Below are 19452 nucleotides of genomic sequence, written 5' to 3'. Positions count from 1 at the left end.
AGTAAGTGTTTTTACTGATGAGATTTCTATTCATGTGTAACAACACACAGGAAAAATGATTCCTAATTTATATTAAAAAAATCAAGAGGCTTCAGTTTCCATAGATTCAAGACTTAAGATTTTTCTAAAATCTTGCTTTTGAAAATCTTACCCCAAAATTCCTTTTGAAATTCCACTAAGGCTCAGATACTAATATTTTTCTGAAGTTGTTAAGACTAATTACATCCTAAACTAGAAGAAGTAATTTACTAACAGCCATTAGGCACACTAACAAGTACAAAAATATGTACAAATAAGGTATGATCATGGTAATTCTGATTTACTCTCTTTCCTTAGATGAAGAAGGCTTTAAGACACCAACCTCAGTTTTTAACACTTACGCTGAGTTAAATTGGCCATTGAGTTCAATTGGGATGTCATTTTAGCCTCAATATAGCCTAATGCAATACAGATTTTTTACAAATAATTGAATTTCTGCCATAAGCTGATTATACTATTCACACATAAATACATATTTACACACCCTCACTGTACAAGAACAGTTGCTATATTTGAGAGATAGCACCAGTCAGTGTGATAGTTCTGAAATTCTTTAGAGCAATCATCCTGGAAAGGTACTTTAATCTGAGTCATCACTGCTAAAATAGGAGCTGTCGCAATATTCTGCTGTATAAAGGAATTTGTGAATAGTCGGATTCATCTTTGGTATCCAGTGTCTTGGCACTAAAAATGTTGAAAGATTGAACAAATCCACAAACACCTTGTATCTGTCACTGAAAAAGACAATCAAAACAATTAAAACTGCTGTATTGGCGTAGAAGGGCCATAACTTCAAAATCCTCAGGAATCATTCTCTCTTTGATTTTGTTTAATAAGCCTTCTGCACTAACCACCCTTCTTCTTCCAGAGTAAAAGCCCAAACCTAACTTTCTAGGCCACAGCAGGCTTTCGCATCTTTCTCCTAAAAATGCAGATTGTGTAGGCTCTAATCGCCATCCTTCCACTCTTGTACTAGAAACAAAGTAGAATTTATCTAGGAAGAATGTTGATCTGAAATTAAGGATGAGGGAGAAGGCTTGCTGAAAAGACTGAACCTTTAGCCTTAGGCCATCTTCATTGAATTCAATCAAACTGACTGCTTTCTATTCCACCCCTACTCTGATGTTTGAGATGGGAATAGATGCCCACAGCCATGCCAGTCACTAACTACATACTGTTTCTCTTTGGAAACAACCTTAAGAGAAGGTCTTGTAGAGGAAGTTGTTTCAAATATTCCAGTGCTCTTTAACATCATGTGGTTCAGGACTGTAAGGATGTAGCTGTAACTATGAACTTTGAACTGGCCACCTAGCTGAATACTCAAATTTTGTGTTTGAGAAGTTCTACCCAGTTGAAGTGATCTGTGCTCAGGCCCAGACCATCCATTAGGAGAGGATGCTCCCTTCTTTAAAATCTTTTTCTGCTTCATGCACAGAAGGAAACATGTTTCTGATTGTTGCCTGCACAGCTAGAAAGTATTAATTAATATCACATTTCAGAACAAATTCAATCCTCAATTGTAGTACCATCAGTTGTACAATTGGAGGTCATGCTAAGAAATAAAGAAACTGCCAACAGTCACACAGTAGACTGGACTCCATTTTCAGCCTGTATCACTGAATTAACTTGGCATGGATAGCACACAAGCTAAACAGTGCAGTATTAATATTATTTCTATTACAGTAGTGCCTAGATCCATTGACTGAGAATTATAAAAGGCGCTTTATATGAGTGATTGAAAGGGTGGGGGGTTTGCCCCAAATGCCTGAGAATCTATATATGTCAACTGATGGGTAAATGTATAACAGCTAGGAAGAGGAAGAAACAAAGGAGTCTAAAAAGGGAAAAAACAGCACTCTAACCCCCAATGAGCTGCTTGAAATCTGTCCCTTACCATTACAATATCTATGAACTGCTATTTCAAATAACGGGAGTCGCATTAGTCTTACCTCACTGTTGAGCGCAAATAGTGGTAACCTGATGAGCCTCCTGTGCCAGCCTTGCTACCAATCATTCTGTGCACCATGCACACATGGTTATCTAAGGAATACAAATCAAGGACAGGGCATGTGGCCAATGGTAAAATATAACCAAAGGGTTGGTCATATCAAGGTGTATCAACTGAAATATTAAAGATCATAGACAGATGACAGGTCTTCAGCAAGGCAAGAATTAATTCTGCCACTTTTCAGTCAGCTGGTACAAAATGATTAATTCTGCTAGTACAGAATGAATACACTATTATACATTATCATAATCTGTTAATACAGAGTTAATACATTCATTTATGGTTGCCTAGATAGGGAAGAAGCAGAAGGAATGTTTGCATGTGAAGTGATGTAGTCATGRATTTTTGGGGGGCACTGGAAAATAAGATTGTTATTAACCCACAAAGAAAGGTGTTCATCTTTTCTCTTCACCAACATACAAAAACATCATTCTTAAAATAAAAAGTAAAAGGATGAACTCAGAAGTTTAGTTCTAAAAGTCTGGGTATAACTAGTGTAAGAGAGAGTGAAATAAAAGTTTATTTGGATCTTAAAGGGATAATATCACAGTAAAAGTGAGAAACTTACATCTCCATTTGGTCATGAGTACATCAATATCCATAAGAGAAGTAAGAAGCTGAAAGGGAACCTGGAAACGAGGCTCTTCTCTGGGAAAATGAAAGAGAAGAAACAAAGAGACCTCTTGTGTTAATGATGCACTATATTTTTCAAAGTATCACTTCAGCAATGTGTAACACTGACTTACATAAATTTTTCCTAAATTGGTAGTGAAATCCAGGAGATATTCCAGTAAAAGCTTCTGCCATGTAAGTCTCAATCTGTCCTCTTTCTCTCATCCTTGGAAAAATATTCCAAATCTTTGTAGGACACTGTAGTGCAGTTTGCACGAGACATTTGCTCATTTCAATCTGAGACCCAACATGTGGTCAAACACCAGAAGCAGCCACCTGGAGAGGCTGTGGGACCTCCACCCAGGAAGATACTTCTAGCTTCACTGCCCTGAGCGGCCTCAGCTGACTTTGAACTTGGATCTAAGTAATGGCCCTGGCTTGAGCGGACGGTTGGAACAGGTGACTTTCCAAGGTCCATTCCAGCCTAAATTAGTCTGTGATTATGTCCTTAATCTGCACCTCTCCTGCTGCCAGTAAACACTGAAGATGCATCTTCTAACATTACCTGTAGAAGTAGATCATTAGGGCACCCTTCAGTGCTTTATAAGACAGTCTTCTTTCTCCTGTAAAATACAAGTGTCTTTAGTTTGTTGCTGATTTTTCTGCAAATTTAATGATACCAGGTGATAATTAAATCTGTATCATATATAAAATACAAAAAGTGTATATTAACATATATTAATATATTCTACCTTTACTAAGAAGGTGTTCATGGCGTTTTTCATCAAATAATGAAAGAAGTACATCTTTCTGTTTCTGGAGTTCCGATAATAAGTCATCTTTTTCTTCTGACTCTGGTTTGGCCTTTGATATTTAAAGCAAAAGTAGTTTTTAGAATTCAGTAGGGCAAAATTAAGCTGTTGAATGATCCATGATGTAATTTTTTTTTCCATCATTAATATTTTGTAAGCTCATACCTTAAATGTAAGGACTGTATGTTCAAACAAGGTAGATGAGTTATTGTCTTTTGCAAAACACAATTTTGACAAAATGTACAAAAAAATATATACAATTAAATAGCTGTTATACAATTCAGATAAATGAATATTCAAAAAAAGGTGCAGCATATCACTTTTCTTTAGGTCTTTAGGCCTTAGAAACACCTAACCTTCATTTGTTTGAAGTCTAATTATTTTACTTCTTCATTTTCAAGGCAAAAGAAACACCCCTTGTGCAGAAAAGGACAAATTGTAAATAGATGAGGGGGTTAGAAGGCTGTAAACAGATATTCTCAGGAACTTGATTAATTCTTACTTTATAGTATTTTTTTCCGTTAAACATGCACTTAAACCTACATGCCTTACAATATTCTGGGATAGCTAAATCACTTCTAAAAATGAACACTTTTTTGTGCTCTTTTGCCATTGCAATTCAAATGATCACATATCAGCAAATTGCCATATATCATTCAGTAGAAATGGGCAGTTGATAATGAAGCTGCAGGACTTTTCATAGTCCATATGGACTCAAACTTTGTGGAGTCTTACTCTGAACTGTAGATGCAAACACTCAAGGTGAAGTTCTAGTTTCTGTAAAATCAATTTCAGACCTTCCACTGATAATATCCCTTTTCTTTTGCAATTAAAATCCATATATCACATGCTTTAAACATTCTTAGATGTCAAATTAAAAATTTACTCAGATTTCCTGGAAAAAATGTGCAATTTTTTCTGCCTCTTGCAAACGGAGGCTGCTGAAGATTAAGTGAAGTGACTGAGAAACTGCAATTGGTCTAAAATGGCAAACTGAATTTCAGGATGTGGTCTTGCCAGCTGTCTTTGCTTATAGCTAGATCAGGAGTATATTATATACCTGCACCATGGCAAATTCCTCTTCTAGACCTCTTAAAACATTCACTTCAAATTGTGCCCAGAAATCAAATCCTTCTGCTTCAAGTCCTGGTGTTCTTTCCAGCCATGCCTTTAATAATAATGATGTATTCAAATATTAATAATGTAAATAAATTACCAAAGAATTACAAGTTATAGCAACGTAATTATATTGCTACAGTTGTTCCAGTTTACTTTCCTGTATAGGTGCTTATTAGTGTAATACAGGTGTCCGCATGCAAGATTTATACCTATATAATGATGCCATGCAAACATATCCACAGGTTCTAAGTAATTCTTAAATGACCAGTGTTGGAAGACAAAAGCTGTCTCATTCTAACAGTATCTTTAACACCAATTCCCTTTATAGGTACAGGGAAACAGTCTTATCCCACATAAATAGGATAAATGTAAAGATAAGTCTCATGAGGAAGATACAGAACGATCTAATGAAACAACTAGTTTTTATTAAGTCAGAAGGGGTGATTACTGATCAAGCACGCTGTCATTAACTTACCTCAAAATACAAGGAAGTGATAATACAAAACACTTGGCAATTATCAGAGCTTCCTCTTTGATTTCCTTATAGTAATAGGAATGAAATTAGGAAGAAAAAGCTTAGGAAGCTTTTTGGTCAGACTCCCTTTAGGGATAATTTGATTTAGCTCCTTCTCATCTGAACGAAACCTCAATAACATCAAGTCTTTATAAAGGAAGAAGAGTTACATAAACCTCATATACATTTTATAAGAGCTGTCATTAGATGAATGAATAGAGAATAATTTTGTCACAGGGCTAATTAATAGAAGTGGATGCTGTTGAGGCTTATATTGCATTATTCTTTAGAAAGTTTTGTAAATTTAATTACGAAAATGACAAGGGAGTTGTTAGACAAATTACTGTGTTTGAGTCATTCATAATTTTGAGACAAAGTCAGACTAAAATCAAGGTAAGTGATAATGAAACATAAGATAAACATCTTTTTCTCCTTTCTAGGTTAGCATATTTTGCTTTTCTTTGTTGGACTTCTCTAATAACTGTAAGCATCACTAACAGTGGAAATATTTCAAAAGTTTTCTTCTAAAACAGAGTTTAAGGTCATGAAAAACAGTGGAAATGAAGCGGTACATAAATATTGTTAGACATCTTAGACTTCCAGAATGCAATTCACCAGTTTAACACTCAGGCTTTTCTCTTCAGACAAGAGGAAATGTCCTGAAAAATCAGCAGTGCTGTTGGTTTCCTGATGACTGACTCCCTCTCATATTAAATTTGCTAAGAATCCAGATTGTGATTGACGGGGTGACTGACAGCTTGCTTGCTTCTCTCAAGGGAAAAGAATTTGTCACTGACGCCGATGAAGAACATTCTTGGGAGTGAGGAAAAAAAAGGTAAGCCGTAGGACAGACACGGTTACCTCCACAAGTTGCAGCAGTGTTGGCTCTTGCTCCGATTTAAGCAGTTGCTCATAATCCTGCCCCTTGAAGTTATCGCGATAATGCCTTCTGTTATAGGGGACTCTCAGGCTTTGGGGAACACCAATTTTGTTCTCTAGCAAGCGAAACTGCAGGCTCTGAAAACCTGAGGCTGGGCTTAAGTAGTCTCTATGGGAGTAGGAGAAAAGAAAAAAAAGACATAAAAAAAGGTAATTATTTTATGGGATGGGGTTCTCTGATTCTTAACAAAAGGAAAAACTACATTTCTCACATTTGAAGAATATCAAATAGCTGTCTGAACTTTTGTAGTATGATTGCAGTTAAGATAATACAGATAAAAGCTATTTTAATGCAACCACAATGTATAATTTTTTTCTAGCTATATATTGTTTGTTTGCACACAGACACATGCACATGTTTATATTGTGTTTTAAAAAAGCATTTTTTGTGTGTGGTACAGGAGGAAACTTTAGTGAGTATCATTTCCTTTCCAAACAGAAAAAGCAGCTTCACTCCAAGCAGATATTAGGAAAATTTTCACATCATTAAAATGTAAATAAATGCATTTTAAATAGGCTTGTTGCACTTAAGAGTAGTCACCATCTATGAAATAGAATAATGTCCAGAAAAAAACTTAGTGGGTTTTATTTGAGGGATTTATTAATGGTTTTGTTTCAGGCTTAAATCATGTTGGCCATGTGGAAAGAACTGTTTAATAAAAGTAACCTGAAATCCCACATTGCTGGATAATTGTAATATACTTTAAATTGAAGATACAAGATCTGGTGAAAACAAATAATTGATTTGATCTTATAATTGCTTATCAGTATGTTATTAACAGTATGATATTGAATAGCAGAAGCAAGAATTCTAGATTCTCATTTATTTTTSCTCTACTGGAAGGGTAGAAGAAACACACGTTTCAAACTTCAAATGGAAGCAAAATTGCAGTTTCATGTGCTTTTAAGTTAGGGAACATTGAAAGAAAGGAAAGGGTATTAAAACAGTGCAGAAGTGGATGGGATGCTGGATGGCGTTAAAGTCAGGCATCAGGCAGATCAGAGACACAAGCAGAATACAGTAGTTTCTGTTGTTTCTGCCATTATTTTAATTCATCATATTTTAAAGCATCAAGCATAAATATCAAAAAGTAGCTTGTACATCATTGCAGAGTGTGCTGGACTTGCATTCAAGTTCAACTTCCTGGCCGATCCTCGTACTCTAATGTTATGGCTGTCTCTTTCAAGTATGCTCTCATCTTGTTGAATGATCAGGTATTTCAGGCTGCCAGGACACATGCAAGTCCTGCCTTAAATTCACAATTAGCTTTAAGGATGACAATTATTCGTTCATGGGTTACTGCAGAGAAGGATTAAGTATTCACCTGAAATCAAAGAAGTCCAGCGCAGTCATAGTTTCCAAAACTGAGAACTGTTCCACAAGTAATTTTAGAATCATGGAAATTCTGTGCATTCGAGTAATAACCTTCAGCATGTTCCTCTCATCTCTTACCTTAAGAAAAAAAAAGGATCATAACCAGATGGAAAACGATGTTTTATTTACATTCTACCTATTTAAGGTCTTTTCAATGTTGTACATCGCTATAGTTTCCAAGTGCTTTCCACATGAAATCCGTAGCAGCAGCAAAATCTCATATTGAATATAGAGCCCTGTTTTTAACTGAAAACTGAAACTATAGTTTTCAAAGATCAAAATTTGATTTTCAGTCAATGATAATACATTGTACCCAGGCCAAATATATGGGAGGATTTTTTTTTCATTGTTGCATTTTTGACTGACATAGATGTCATCATAAGAAATTAAATTCTTGGCCAAAATCATTTCTATTGTAATCAGTGAAAGAACAAGTCATAAGGCACCTGGAGAAAGTACTTAAAAGTTGAGAAGCAGAATAACCCGAGAGGTACACCAGGACAGCATATCTGAAAAGAGGCTCTTCAGAGAAGATGTGCATTAGCAAGCAGAGGAAAACAGAGAAAGCTGCATCTGGTGGGAAATAGAAAAGATGAAATGGAAAACAGGGCAGCTCTCTTCAGGATAAGTTGAACACTTGGCCTCCAGAAAAAGCTGATAAAACTTCTACTAACTTTAATGAGATCAAATTTCTCTCAGAGACCAGTGCATGCAACCAAGAAATATCAAACTACAAAAATGAAGGATGAAAACCATTTCCCTAATGATCTTACTATGTTCTTAACCTTAACATTGACATTTCAAATTCCAATCATAAGGTAGGTTTCATTTATCACAGAAATAAATAATGAAAAATTATTCTACTTAAGAACTGATTGTAATTGGTTATATTTTGATATGTTGCACTAGAAAGCCAACAAAATTATGAATGTTGAGGAAAACAAAAAACATTTTAATTAAACATTTTAATAGAAAGGTTCCTTATTTTTCTATGTTCTACTTTCCAATTTTCCTCACRTAACACACACACTCAGGATGTTATTCAACACACAAGGCATTTTTCAAATTACATGCAGTCAGCCATCTTCTGTGATAGAGCATCTGATCAGGAGTTTGCCTACATTATTTATAGTTTTGAGGTGTGTTTAGCTTTGGACAAATGTTTAGAGATGTTCAAAATATTCCCATTATACTTGTCATTTTTCAGAAATTCTCATACAGTCATACATGGTGATTTTGATTATTGCTGTTATGTTTGATTTAATAATACACAATTCCTGAAAAGAGTTTTCCTTTCATAGAGTAGATACTGGATGGAAGGGGTTACCACTACAGTGCAACAGTATATAGGATGTAGGTTGCAAATATTTGAAAAAAGTCAAAAGTGACATTTCAACATCAAGATACACATTAGCCTTCTGTTTTTCAGTTTTGCCTCTGAGTATGCTATTTCTTCAGTAGAATATTCTGAAATTAGTGTCTGTAGTTATCCAGGAGAGTAGCAGGAGAGTATGAGAGTATTTTGGCCAATGAAACTGGTCCTGCAGAGTGATCTATGTAAAAGGCAGATGTCAGGAGGAAACAGGATTTTGCAGACCAAATGTCTGTACTATCAGGATTTAGGAACTACTCAGTCAAATTTCAGTGTTTTTGGGGGGTTGTTGTTGTTGCTGTTGTTTTAAAGAGCACATGCACATTTTGCATTAGTAAAACCCAAATATATCAGGCTGGGAGGCAGGAGGCAGGAGGAAGAGGGCTGGATTTTCCCAAAATGAATATTTGTTCTTAACTTACACGGCCATTTTGAAAGATCACCCGAACAGAGTCCATTTCCCAAAGAATCTGCTTAAACCAAAGTTCATAAGCTACAACAAAATAAGCGTTAGCATTAAGTTCAACATCACTTTGGGTTTTCTTCATACCTTTGATGAAATGAAATTCTTACATTTTGATTTGAAATGAATAGCTTATATTTACACTGTTGGTGTACAAAAAGATGCTGTTATACAAACATACTTCCTTTTTAAGCATGCCATCCTTACCTAAACTATTATTACATGAAATAATTCAGCATCAAGAATATTAACAGAATTTTTTTACAGTATGTGTTTTTCACATCAGCTATTTATGTACAGAATTTTCATTACAAATGGGGAAAAGAGAAAAACTAGCCCCGACACTCCCGTAGAAGTGCTATGGCATCCCCAGCTAACCCCAGAGCTGCTTACAGTCTTTATGTCGACTGCATGTTTCCTGCATGGTTAAACTTGGACTGACATTTCCAAGAAGACCCAACCTAACAGACACCATTGGCCTACACTAAACTGCACAGTAGTCTATTATTCAGACAGGGGACCAATTTCACCACCTTCATTTCTCTAGAATCAGAACCATTCAAAGCTGGGGTTTCCAAATCCAATCATGATGCTTCATAAGCATAGAGTTGATTACAACCCTACAAATATACAAATATAAAATATACAAATATAAATGCAGATAAAAGAGTGAGAGAGGATTGTAGCGATCATGTCTAAAGTAGAAATGAATTATGTATTGCATGTTTTAGCACTAAATTACTCCCCATGGCAAGAATGCCAGTCAACCACCACTTGACTCCTCCCAGCCACTTACCTTGATGTGTCACAATAAAAAGATGCTCGTCGTGGATTTTGTTTCCTTTCTTTTCGCTCTGGAGTTCTTGAGCATTCAATATTTTGTTCAGCTTAAAAATAAAAATAAGACTTATTCAGTAAAGCTTTCAATTCTGCTATTAGCAATGGTGTTCCTACAGAGTAGTTGGCATTCAGAAGTATTATGAAAAACAAAAAATATAGGCCTCATATTCCAGGTTATATTAAAAGTTAGACTAAATGGTCACAAGCGTCTCTTTTACTTTTTAATTAAAAAAAAAAAAAAACCTAAAATGAGACATTTAGATACCTCAGGCAATAGAGTTCAGAAAATCATTTCTGAAATCATTTCATCACTGAAAAAAGAGTAAAAAAAAATAGCCAGCACATTCTGCAGATCATATATTCAGGTACTCACCTGTCATCTTCAGTGAATCAGAGATCCTATAGCAAAATTCTATGTAGTCATGTAATACCGTATCTACACAAGAGCTCTGACCTGAAGCTGTACTAGTTGTTTCAGGTCTGGCATTACTAACTTTTGCAATCTTGTAGTTGCTTTAAGGGAAATCTTTGAGAGAATCCATATAGTATGTCAGCAAATTATTTTGCTCACAAGCACAGAGTAATTCCACTCACTTCAGTTTGTAGTGTCACAAAAAAAAAAAAAAAGGAAATACCTTCTTTCATTACTTAAGGCATTTTATTTTACTTATTTCTTAATTCCATTTTTTTTCACAGATTACTGCAATATATTTTCCAGTCAAATATTCTGGGCTTCCATGCAATAATTTGCACGCAACCTGCTGCCGTGTGGAGAAATTGCCAGCTGCTATTTGTCTGACCGAGGAGAGCCTTCTGCAGTATGCCATGTTACAGTTTAGCTTTGCCACTACAAGTAATTCCCTACCCAAACCCCCTCATATCCAGCTTCCCAAGAATTTGGGAAGCCACCCAACAGTCCATCTGCAACCATTTCAGTTGAGAGAGACACCTGTGGCCTGTGAGTACACCCTGAGCTCAGCGGGGAAAGGGCACTGGAGACCTGCCTCAGCAACTGGCTGGCTGCTGTCAGTGAAGGATGGGGAGGAGAAGTGTCAAACGTCCTGTCTTAAGAGGGACCAGGGAACTGAAAATCAAATCCTTACACTTACTTGGAGATAGTCTCCATAGACAAGTCCACCCTTGCTTGCTTTATTCAGCCCTTCTTGTGACTTGTCATCTTTTTCATCTTCCAATGATAGTTTGCTAAAATTAAATCTAAAAAGAAAAATAAGTAAATACATAAATAAATAAAAAAAGAACTATGAATAAAACAGCCATTTTACTAGCAGATGCAGCTAGAATTCAGACAATGTCTTGCTTTGAGAAGCTGAACCTCTCAAGCAGTCACTAAAGAAAAACAATACATCCGAAACACATCTTTTCACAGTAACAGCTGGTAGCATTACCTCTAGTGCATCAGCTAACCAGTGCTCAGAAGATTCCCTGTCCAATCCCTTTTCCCTTAGCAACCTAGACAGCTAGAGAGCAGTAGACAGCTGTCTATTTTTTGCTATTAATTCCTCTCTGAACTTCTATACTTTCACATTCTGTCTTCTAAACTGCCCTGAGGAAGCGAAACAAAGAGAAGAGGGACTCACTGGTATGTGTTCCCCATGAAGGGGCACCCACTCATGATTCCAGGATCCGAGCTCGCCGAGCTGCACTCCTGGGCATATACGCTGCTGGTGCTCCCAAAGCTGCTGCGGCCACCTTATATGTAACCTTATCTCACCACCCAGGCCACCCCCCCATTCTCCTCCTGTGCCCTCAGCCCATCCCTGCTATTCAATAATTACAGAAACTATCGCAGCACAAAGGTCACTAAGTTCAGGCGTCGCCGGCTGCCTGTTCTTTTTCAATCAGTCAAAACAAGAACTGCTGCAATACTTTCTTTGCCCTATGTCACACGCTCTTTCGTGTTTTTTACTGCAAGGGCTTCCGACCTTGCTCACTTCCAGTTGCCTGTTTGGGGACCAAAGCCAGTATAAGGAGCAAGTCAATGAGAGGTCTGTGTATGAGTAAAAGGCAATATTGAATATAGGACTTGTTAAAGTAGGTTAGCAATTTGCAACCCTTTGAATCAAGATGATTAAAAAAAAAGTATCAAATTACTTGTAACATTAAAAAGTGAAACATACGGAAAAGGAAAGGGGAGGGTAAAGGAAAGAGAACATATCTGTATGGCACTGAACTACACTTGCAAGAGATTCCAAATAATACTCTTATTTTCAAAAATGCACATGAATTTTCTTAAATAAAAGAATTAAAGATAACCATGTACGTCTCATACATTATTTTTCCCATGGTTTAATTCATGAAAATTTCTTAATTCTATTTCTTCATGCAAAAGTTTCACTCTCGTTTGTTGACAAATGTTACTCAATTCTGTTTAATCATCAGCTTAACACACAATGAAGTAACAGGTAACCAGTGTGCATTTCTTTCGTCATCGTGCCTGCCAGCTTCTTTAAAAAAAAAGTCAATGCTCAGTTTTACTGCAAACACAGTTACAGGGCCCCTGTGAGCTCAGGTCATTTACGCTCTGCCAGGCTTCCAGGGCTTGGTGGTGGCTGGTGGTTTCAGCTGTTTTAGTCACTTAAGCATAGTTGGTTCGCAAAAAAAGTCATACTTGGAACGTAGGAATAGGAACTATACCCTTCTAAGCCAAATGACTGTATGTCAGGCTATACAAATACTAGGTTAAAATCATGTTCTTGTACAAGGGAGGAGGAGTCACCCACTGAGGAGCCACCCACCGGCAAGGTCAAGGTGTTCTTCCTTCGTGATGCAAAACCTGACAGAGTAACATATTCCTCAGTGCTCACATCTATACATCTGCTGCGGAGGCAGATGTAGAAGTAGAGATGAAGGTAAAGACTGCGCACTAGCGCACACAGCAGAAATTGAGTGTTGTGAACGGGGCTTTACAGCATGCCATTTGCACTTAAAGAGCATTATTACAAACATAGCAATATAATCTTTAGTATGTATAGATCTCAAAGGCACAGAAAAGGAAGCCTTATGTTGTCATCTCCATACACCCTTAGCTGAAGCACCCAGCCTGAGCCTCCACAGTGAAATCAAACTGTTACCTTTCCTCATGCCGCAAGCAAAGAAAGAGTATGAATTTAATCCAAATACAGATAGTTAAAAAAGAACAAATGCATAACCTCACCAAAAAATTTACTGTCTATTTTCTTGTGCAGTTTTACTTTCTTCTGTGAAACATAAACTTCCAGAGCTATGCTCTGGCCTTGCAACCTTTATATTGCCTACCTGGTAGGGGAAGGACTTTGAAGTCTTTGAGTCCTTTTAAACCCTGTGCTTAACAAAACATTAACTCCCTCTTTGGGAAGTAATACTACCCTTAATTGGTTCAGGATTACCAAACTCTCCCAAAACCTAGCTGTGGATACTATCTGAACCAAGCCCCTACACTCGCTCTCATTCTGATTCGGTGATAGTGAAGCTTCAGTTAATTAAATAACACAAAATCAGCCAGAATGCAACAACTTAGAAAGTTATTTTCAGCATTTCCAAAATGTTCAGACTCTCTCCTTGAGGACCTCATAGCTGATCGGTCCCAAAGCACCTCAGTGATAAATGACAGCCTAAGGTGAAACTTGGCAATTCAGATGAAACCGCCCCACTACACAGCACTGTTGATCAATCACCATGTGCACCTCTTCCAGTTAAACCCTCTTGTGCTGGTGTGTTTTGAAAGCTGAGCTAACCCCAGGACCGTCCTGCTGAGATGACATTCTCCAGTGTCCCTGGGTCCTTTATCTTCAATTTCTGCCTTACCATTAGTTCCTCTTGTATTTCACTTGCAACTAAGAACCTTACAGTAGTATGACATACCTGAGAGCCTGCAAAAACATGATTCTCCAAATCTTCAGAAAGGCACTGGAAAAGAAGATATGCAAGCGGTTTGGTTCAAGCCCTACCTAGGCCACAAATACATTCCTCTAACCGTGTTTGTGCAACACTGATGTTGATTTAAAACAAGAAACAACAATCTTTTTGCAGTGCTGTCAACACCTGCAACATCTTTATCAAAATATTTGATTAGATCTCAGAAAAGCCCCAACAATTTAATGATTCCTTTCCATGGCAGAGAAAGTTAGAGATAAGTAAGCTGTTATGTTTGTATGCGATGTAGATACAGATATTGAGCTCAAGTTTTGTACTTTTATAAGAAGCAGAAAATGAATAAATATATGTTTAACAAAAAAATACTACCTAATAACACTTGTTCAAAAATTATTCTTTAGCATCTAAAAGAGTGTACTATATGTGCTTGTGTACTCTATAGGGTACTATGTACACTATATACTTTGTATAGTGAATACTACAGACTATTCTTTGCACTGTGATCTCAGGAGGGCCTTATAAATGCATGATGAATTTGGTACTGATAGTGCGGGAAAAGTGGTTTATACCACCTGATTATGAAATTGTCTGTTAGCCAATAGTACAAATGAAAATAGTCCTTAGGTTTGGTTCGACTTCAAGCCCTCAGCTCTGGCTTGGCTGCAGAGATCCTTATAAGTGACAGAAAAATAAATGTCTCTGTGTTTTTGTCATACTGCTCAAAGTAGTGACTTACTGCGGGGGTCCGGTTCTCCCTTGAGTGGCCTCTATGCCGATTGGGATTTTACAGCTACTTTGCTCTCTTTATATCAGAACTATAAAGGAGGCTCAATGAAAAAATTCTCCCCCGTGAGAATATCTGGAAGCAAAACATAATCCTAATTTTAATTGATGGTATYACCTTTTTCTCAAAATGCACCATTTGTATATTTTCCATTTTCATGCTGAGCACTCAGAACCGTGTAGAAACAGATATAGCTACATACACCACTTGCTATTCATGCTGTAGATGACTGGGCTAGGCTGTGAAAACCAAAAGTGTGTGCATGCCCTTGACAGTTTTTTTTTTTTTTTAGCATGAAAGTCAGACCTCAGTTAATCCAGAAATGTATCAGGGTACTCTAACCTTTAGCACAGAGCGAGAATGTTCTGTTTCATGATTGGGCTGAATACAGGACAAACAGTTAAATACGGCAGAAAAACAAACAAACAAAACCCCCCCCCCAGATTCCAGGAACTGATTGACTGGCATGGCAAAGCATGGGAATAGTGCAACACCCTTCTTACTCCACTGTCCTCCCCTTTCTACCTCCCCTTCCGCTTTCCCAGTTACGGACACAAGGTGGCTGGGCTAGCTGTGCATATCTCAGCTGCAACAGGGCTCAAGAAGAAATAAACTGAACTTACTTGGACAGAAAGAAGTGAGTTGTAAAGGCCAAAGAGGGCCTCTCTCTAGCCTGGCCAGTTGGGGGGGCGATGTAAGGCAGAGGTGTCCTGTAGTGTATTTCATAGATACAGCTGGAGCCATGAGTCCATAGAACAAGTTCTTTTCGTGCGTTGCTCTAAATCTAAAAATTCAGCCTAAGGAGGAGAGATGAGTAAGAATGACCACCTACTGCCATGAATCCAGCAAGAATCCATCTCTCCTATTAATTTAAAAGTGACCTGTTCACCTAAGCCACATCTCAAGTTATCCTCCATGAAATCCATTATGGAGAAAAAAAATACATATACAAATAGTTTGGATGCCACCATCATTTCTTCTGCTCAAGCTCTCACTTTGATTACAAAATCATCCCAGATCAATTTTGATGTGTTTTTCCAAGGTTCATTAATTTGAACAAAGAGCTTGGAGACCTTCTGACTACAAGCAAGTGACACTTGAAGCTTCCCATAGCTGTTATCCCAGAATTACAGCCTAGGAGTTAGCCAGTACAGCTAGTTTGTACAGATAGTTTTGTGGTTTGTTAGAATGGCTGCACTGGGAAGGATAAGTTTTAAGACTTCCTAAGATCCTCGTGACCCTGTACTGAATAACCCTTCTTCTGTGAATCTGCAGCCTGCAGCACTGAGTCCCACAGCTGAAATGCATACCGTCTGAAGGAGTATTGCTCTGGGCTAGTTTCAAACTTCCTTCCAAGCAACCAAGTAATTTTAATATCCATTTGGTACTAAATCATAGCTTGTGAGAAATAACTGTACTACAGCTTTAATATTTCCAGTCACCCTTTTCTGCACCTGTTTTAACTCAGCTGTGTCCTTTTTGAGGTGAAGCATTCAAAAGGCAAAATTCTAACTGATGGACTGATGTGAGCACTGTTACTTCCATAAAATTACAGTGATGAAAGAATATGTCTTTTGGACCACAAACCCACAAATATAATGGTGAAATACAAAAGCAAGCAGTACAGCAGCTCCTGGTAGGGTTCTGTTGACAAGGTGCATCTCAAAATGTTTCTGGAACATTGCCGTTATCCTGTTTTTTGAAAAGAATTCAAAGACAGACAACTTAAATTCAAGCCTATGCATTACATAATGTCCTGAACTGAAACAATTTTCCAAAAAAGCTTTCCAGAACTTAAAGTGTTAATTTTTTTCTTTTTTATAAATTGGTAATTATATTGGCAGAACTGCATTTGACCATTAATTTGTATTTACCATCGGCTCAATCCAGCACACTACTTCTAGATATCCTTGTTTGGCTTTCTTCTCATTACTTATTGCATAGCTGAAGCACCTAGCAGCCTAAGCCAGACCCTCACTGTACTAGTTGCTATACCAGCTCAGAACAAATTCACTTCCCCAAGCAATTTAATGATATAATTATAACACAAGAGATAGGTGAATAAAGACACATAAAGGGAAAAGGGATTTGACACCAAAATGTTGGCTCAGTGAGTATTTCATGATTTTCAGAACTGGCATTGGTCTTTAACCAGTATTCAGAGTTAATAGTCTCTTTCAAGAAAAAGTAAAATTTAGTAACTCAAGCCTTAAATAAACAAGCTTAAAGTTGATGCAATATTAAAAATCCAATCAGACATTTGTATTTAGGGGGAGGAATAGAGCTCAAGGTCTTGCAAACTACAAACAAAGAGAAGAGATAGTGCTGCAAGGATTTTTTTTTAATATTGTATTTGTTCTACTTCTTAAACACAAAGAACTGTGTCATCATTTCTCAGTGTACATTTAACTTCCATTAACGTTTCACATGTCCCAGCACATGAAACAATTTATCTTCTTCATATTCTGATCGGTAATTATTTCCAGGGTATGGAGAAAATGTTCTTTCTCTGTTAATAACAAAACTTCCTCCTTTCATCAAGGAAATGAATCAATATCAACAAAACTAATAAAGTTAAGAAAAACAACAAATCTTGAACACACGTAAGAAGATGCAGGCTGCCACAGAGTTCTCCCAAGGCAAACCTTTCCTCTTTTAGCACTCAGCAGCCACGTATTGCTGCTTGCAGAATTTCAACTCTTTAGTATGGGACAGCTGTTGTTTTCCCCCTCCTAAATACGCTAATGCTGCTTACAAGTAAGGTGCAGCAAAACCACAAGCTGGAGCCATAGGCTACTCCCATCCCTTCACGTGGCTGAATACATGCTGCTGTTTACTCCGTGGTACAGTTGGCTAGCAGGAGCGAAGGGCTGGCTCGGGACAAACTCTGATAACAATTTGCTAATCTGATGCTATTCAGTATTACGGCTCTGATAATGAAATAGACCGTACGTGTCTTAAACTGACAAATTTAAAGAGCCTGGAAGGTGTTATAGCATGTTGGCAGGAGAGACTAGAATTCAAAATGATCTTAATGCATTGAAAAAATGCACTGAAATAAAGAATGTGCCGTTTCAGTGGAGCAGTACTTTGAACTTAAGCAGGGATAATCAAACTAGCAAATAAGAAAATTTTCACAGATGATCTGGATATTTCAGTTAGTCAAAAACAGTATGTTAAGCAACAAAAAGCAAAACAGTGAAAAGAATGAATGTTACACTGGAACTGTTAAATACAAGCTTTCCATGCAGCGTGGAAACCTCCCTGTCTGTCCACCATCAAGAAGGATTTGTCTGCTCTACTATGCTCTGGGCACCACTCTTCAAGAACGGTGAAGACCACTTGGCAAGAGATCAGAGGAGAATGGCAAAAAAACAGATGGTTGGTGTAGAAAATATTACCCAGTAAGAGAGATGGAAAGAATTATATCTGAGCTGTGTAACTTGCAGAAGACCGTGGAGAAAAGATGATAGTCTTCCTTCAAAGAGAAGACTAATAAATGATTTTCCATGTACAGAGGGACAGGAAAAGAAGCAACAGGCTTTGACAAAAGCATGTAATTTCTTCAGACATAGCTGACTCTGCCTCAAAACAGAGAGACGGACCCAAAGAGCCTTCGGACCCACTCTGAGCCCATTTTTTTGCAGCTCCCCTCCGTTGTGGACTCGAGCGGCACACCTGCTTTGAAGGAAGGAGCAAGACAGAGCCTTCCATTCACCATTAGTTACCATTTTCCACATATCTCAGCATCTTCCACAAAATGTCAAAGACAGTGCATCATCACAGTCCAGGTGGTGGCTACTAACTTTTTTTCTTCACCATTTTTCCTTTTTTTTGCTAGTATTTTATGTATGAATTAAAAAGTTGCAGTTCTGTATATTAGTAAATGCTCTTCTTTGCATTACTTTCTCTGTCTTAAAAGGAGATAATACTTGAGCAGGTTCTATTAAAAAAGGGAACTAGGCAAAGCATTGTAAGAAGCATTAATACCTATAAACCACTTAGAGAGCCTCATATGGTGCAAGAAAAGTTGGAAGGAAATACTTTGACGCTTTCTGAAGAAAAAAATCCAAGAAAAGCTACATATGTAACAAATATATATATAAGAATTCCTACAAGACATTTTGTTGCAACTAGGTTATAAATATACAAGTTTATCAGAATCCCCTGTCTCAGCAAACAGCTATACAGTTATGTTGGTTACAGAATTTTTAAAATCAGCACTATAGGAAAAGAATTGAAAAGCACTGAGAACCGACTTCAAAAAAAAAAAAAAAACATTTTAAATATACAGTTTATATACTTTTGTCCAAAAATTCCTGGCTACCTCTGTCACCAGTTGGTTTTCCTCACGTTTACTGCATAAAGCATTGGGGAATGTGTTGTTTAGATAACCAGCTACACACCACAGGGAGTGAATAGATAGATCAGGCTAACTGTGACCAATCCATCAGCTGTAAGCTATTTCTGCAAACTATTTGGGAAAGATGAAAAAATACTACTAAGAATCATTCTGCAAGTTACTTACGTAACAGATTTTGTATCTGGACTAGTGGGAGGAGGAAAAGGGGAGCTGTCATTTCCAGGGTCATTTTGTAGGCACTGATGCAGGTTGACCACACAAGGTGGTTACTTTTCGCACCCTAGTGTTCTCTTGAGAATAAATTAATGTAAAACAACCATAAAATAAAATGAAAAAAAC

At 37.3% G+C, this 19452-nt stretch overlaps 1 protein-coding gene across 1 annotated transcript; it reads right to left on the bottom strand.

The window, feature by feature from the left end:
* Window positions 1-598: 598 nt before the first annotated feature.
* On the bottom strand, window positions 599-11340 carry TDO2 (tryptophan 2,3-dioxygenase). The gene is made up of 11 exons (XM_026088267.1): window positions 11203-11340; window positions 10050-10140; window positions 9213-9283; window positions 7369-7496; window positions 5966-6152; window positions 4532-4639; window positions 3412-3523; window positions 3225-3282; window positions 2616-2695; window positions 1989-2079; window positions 599-773 (listed from the first exon to the last, which is right to left on the bottom strand). The coding sequence occupies exons 1-11, from the start codon at window positions 11332-11334 to the stop codon at window positions 620-622; spliced, it is 1212 nt and encodes a 403-aa protein (XP_025944052.1). The 5' UTR covers window positions 11335-11340; the 3' UTR covers window positions 599-619.
* Window positions 11341-19452: the final 8112 nt, after the last annotated feature.

Source organism: Apteryx rowi, unplaced genomic scaffold (genome assembly GCF_003343035.1).
Source record: "Apteryx rowi isolate R43461 unplaced genomic scaffold, aptRow1 scaffold_76, whole genome shotgun sequence".
Taxonomy (NCBI): Eukaryota; Metazoa; Chordata; class Aves; order Apterygiformes; family Apterygidae; genus Apteryx; species Apteryx rowi.
This window is presented reverse-complemented; position numbering and strand designations above follow the sequence as displayed.

What these genes read in the sequence shown, in the direction of transcription:
- TDO2 (XM_026088267.1), bottom strand. Translation starts at nt 11,334, where the DNA reads ATGTATTTACTTATTTTTCTTTTTAGATTTAATTTTAGCAAACTATCA. An exon ending in ACTCATGACCAAATGGAGAT is followed by an intron (nt 2,080 to 2,615) that starts GTAAGTTTCTCA and finishes TGTATTCCTTAG; the next exon opens with ATAACCATGTGTGCATGGTG. An exon ending in TATTTGCGCTCAACAGTGAG is followed by an intron (nt 774 to 1,988) that starts GTAAGACTAATG and finishes TGTCTTTTTCAG; the next exon opens with TGACAGATACAAGGTGTTTG.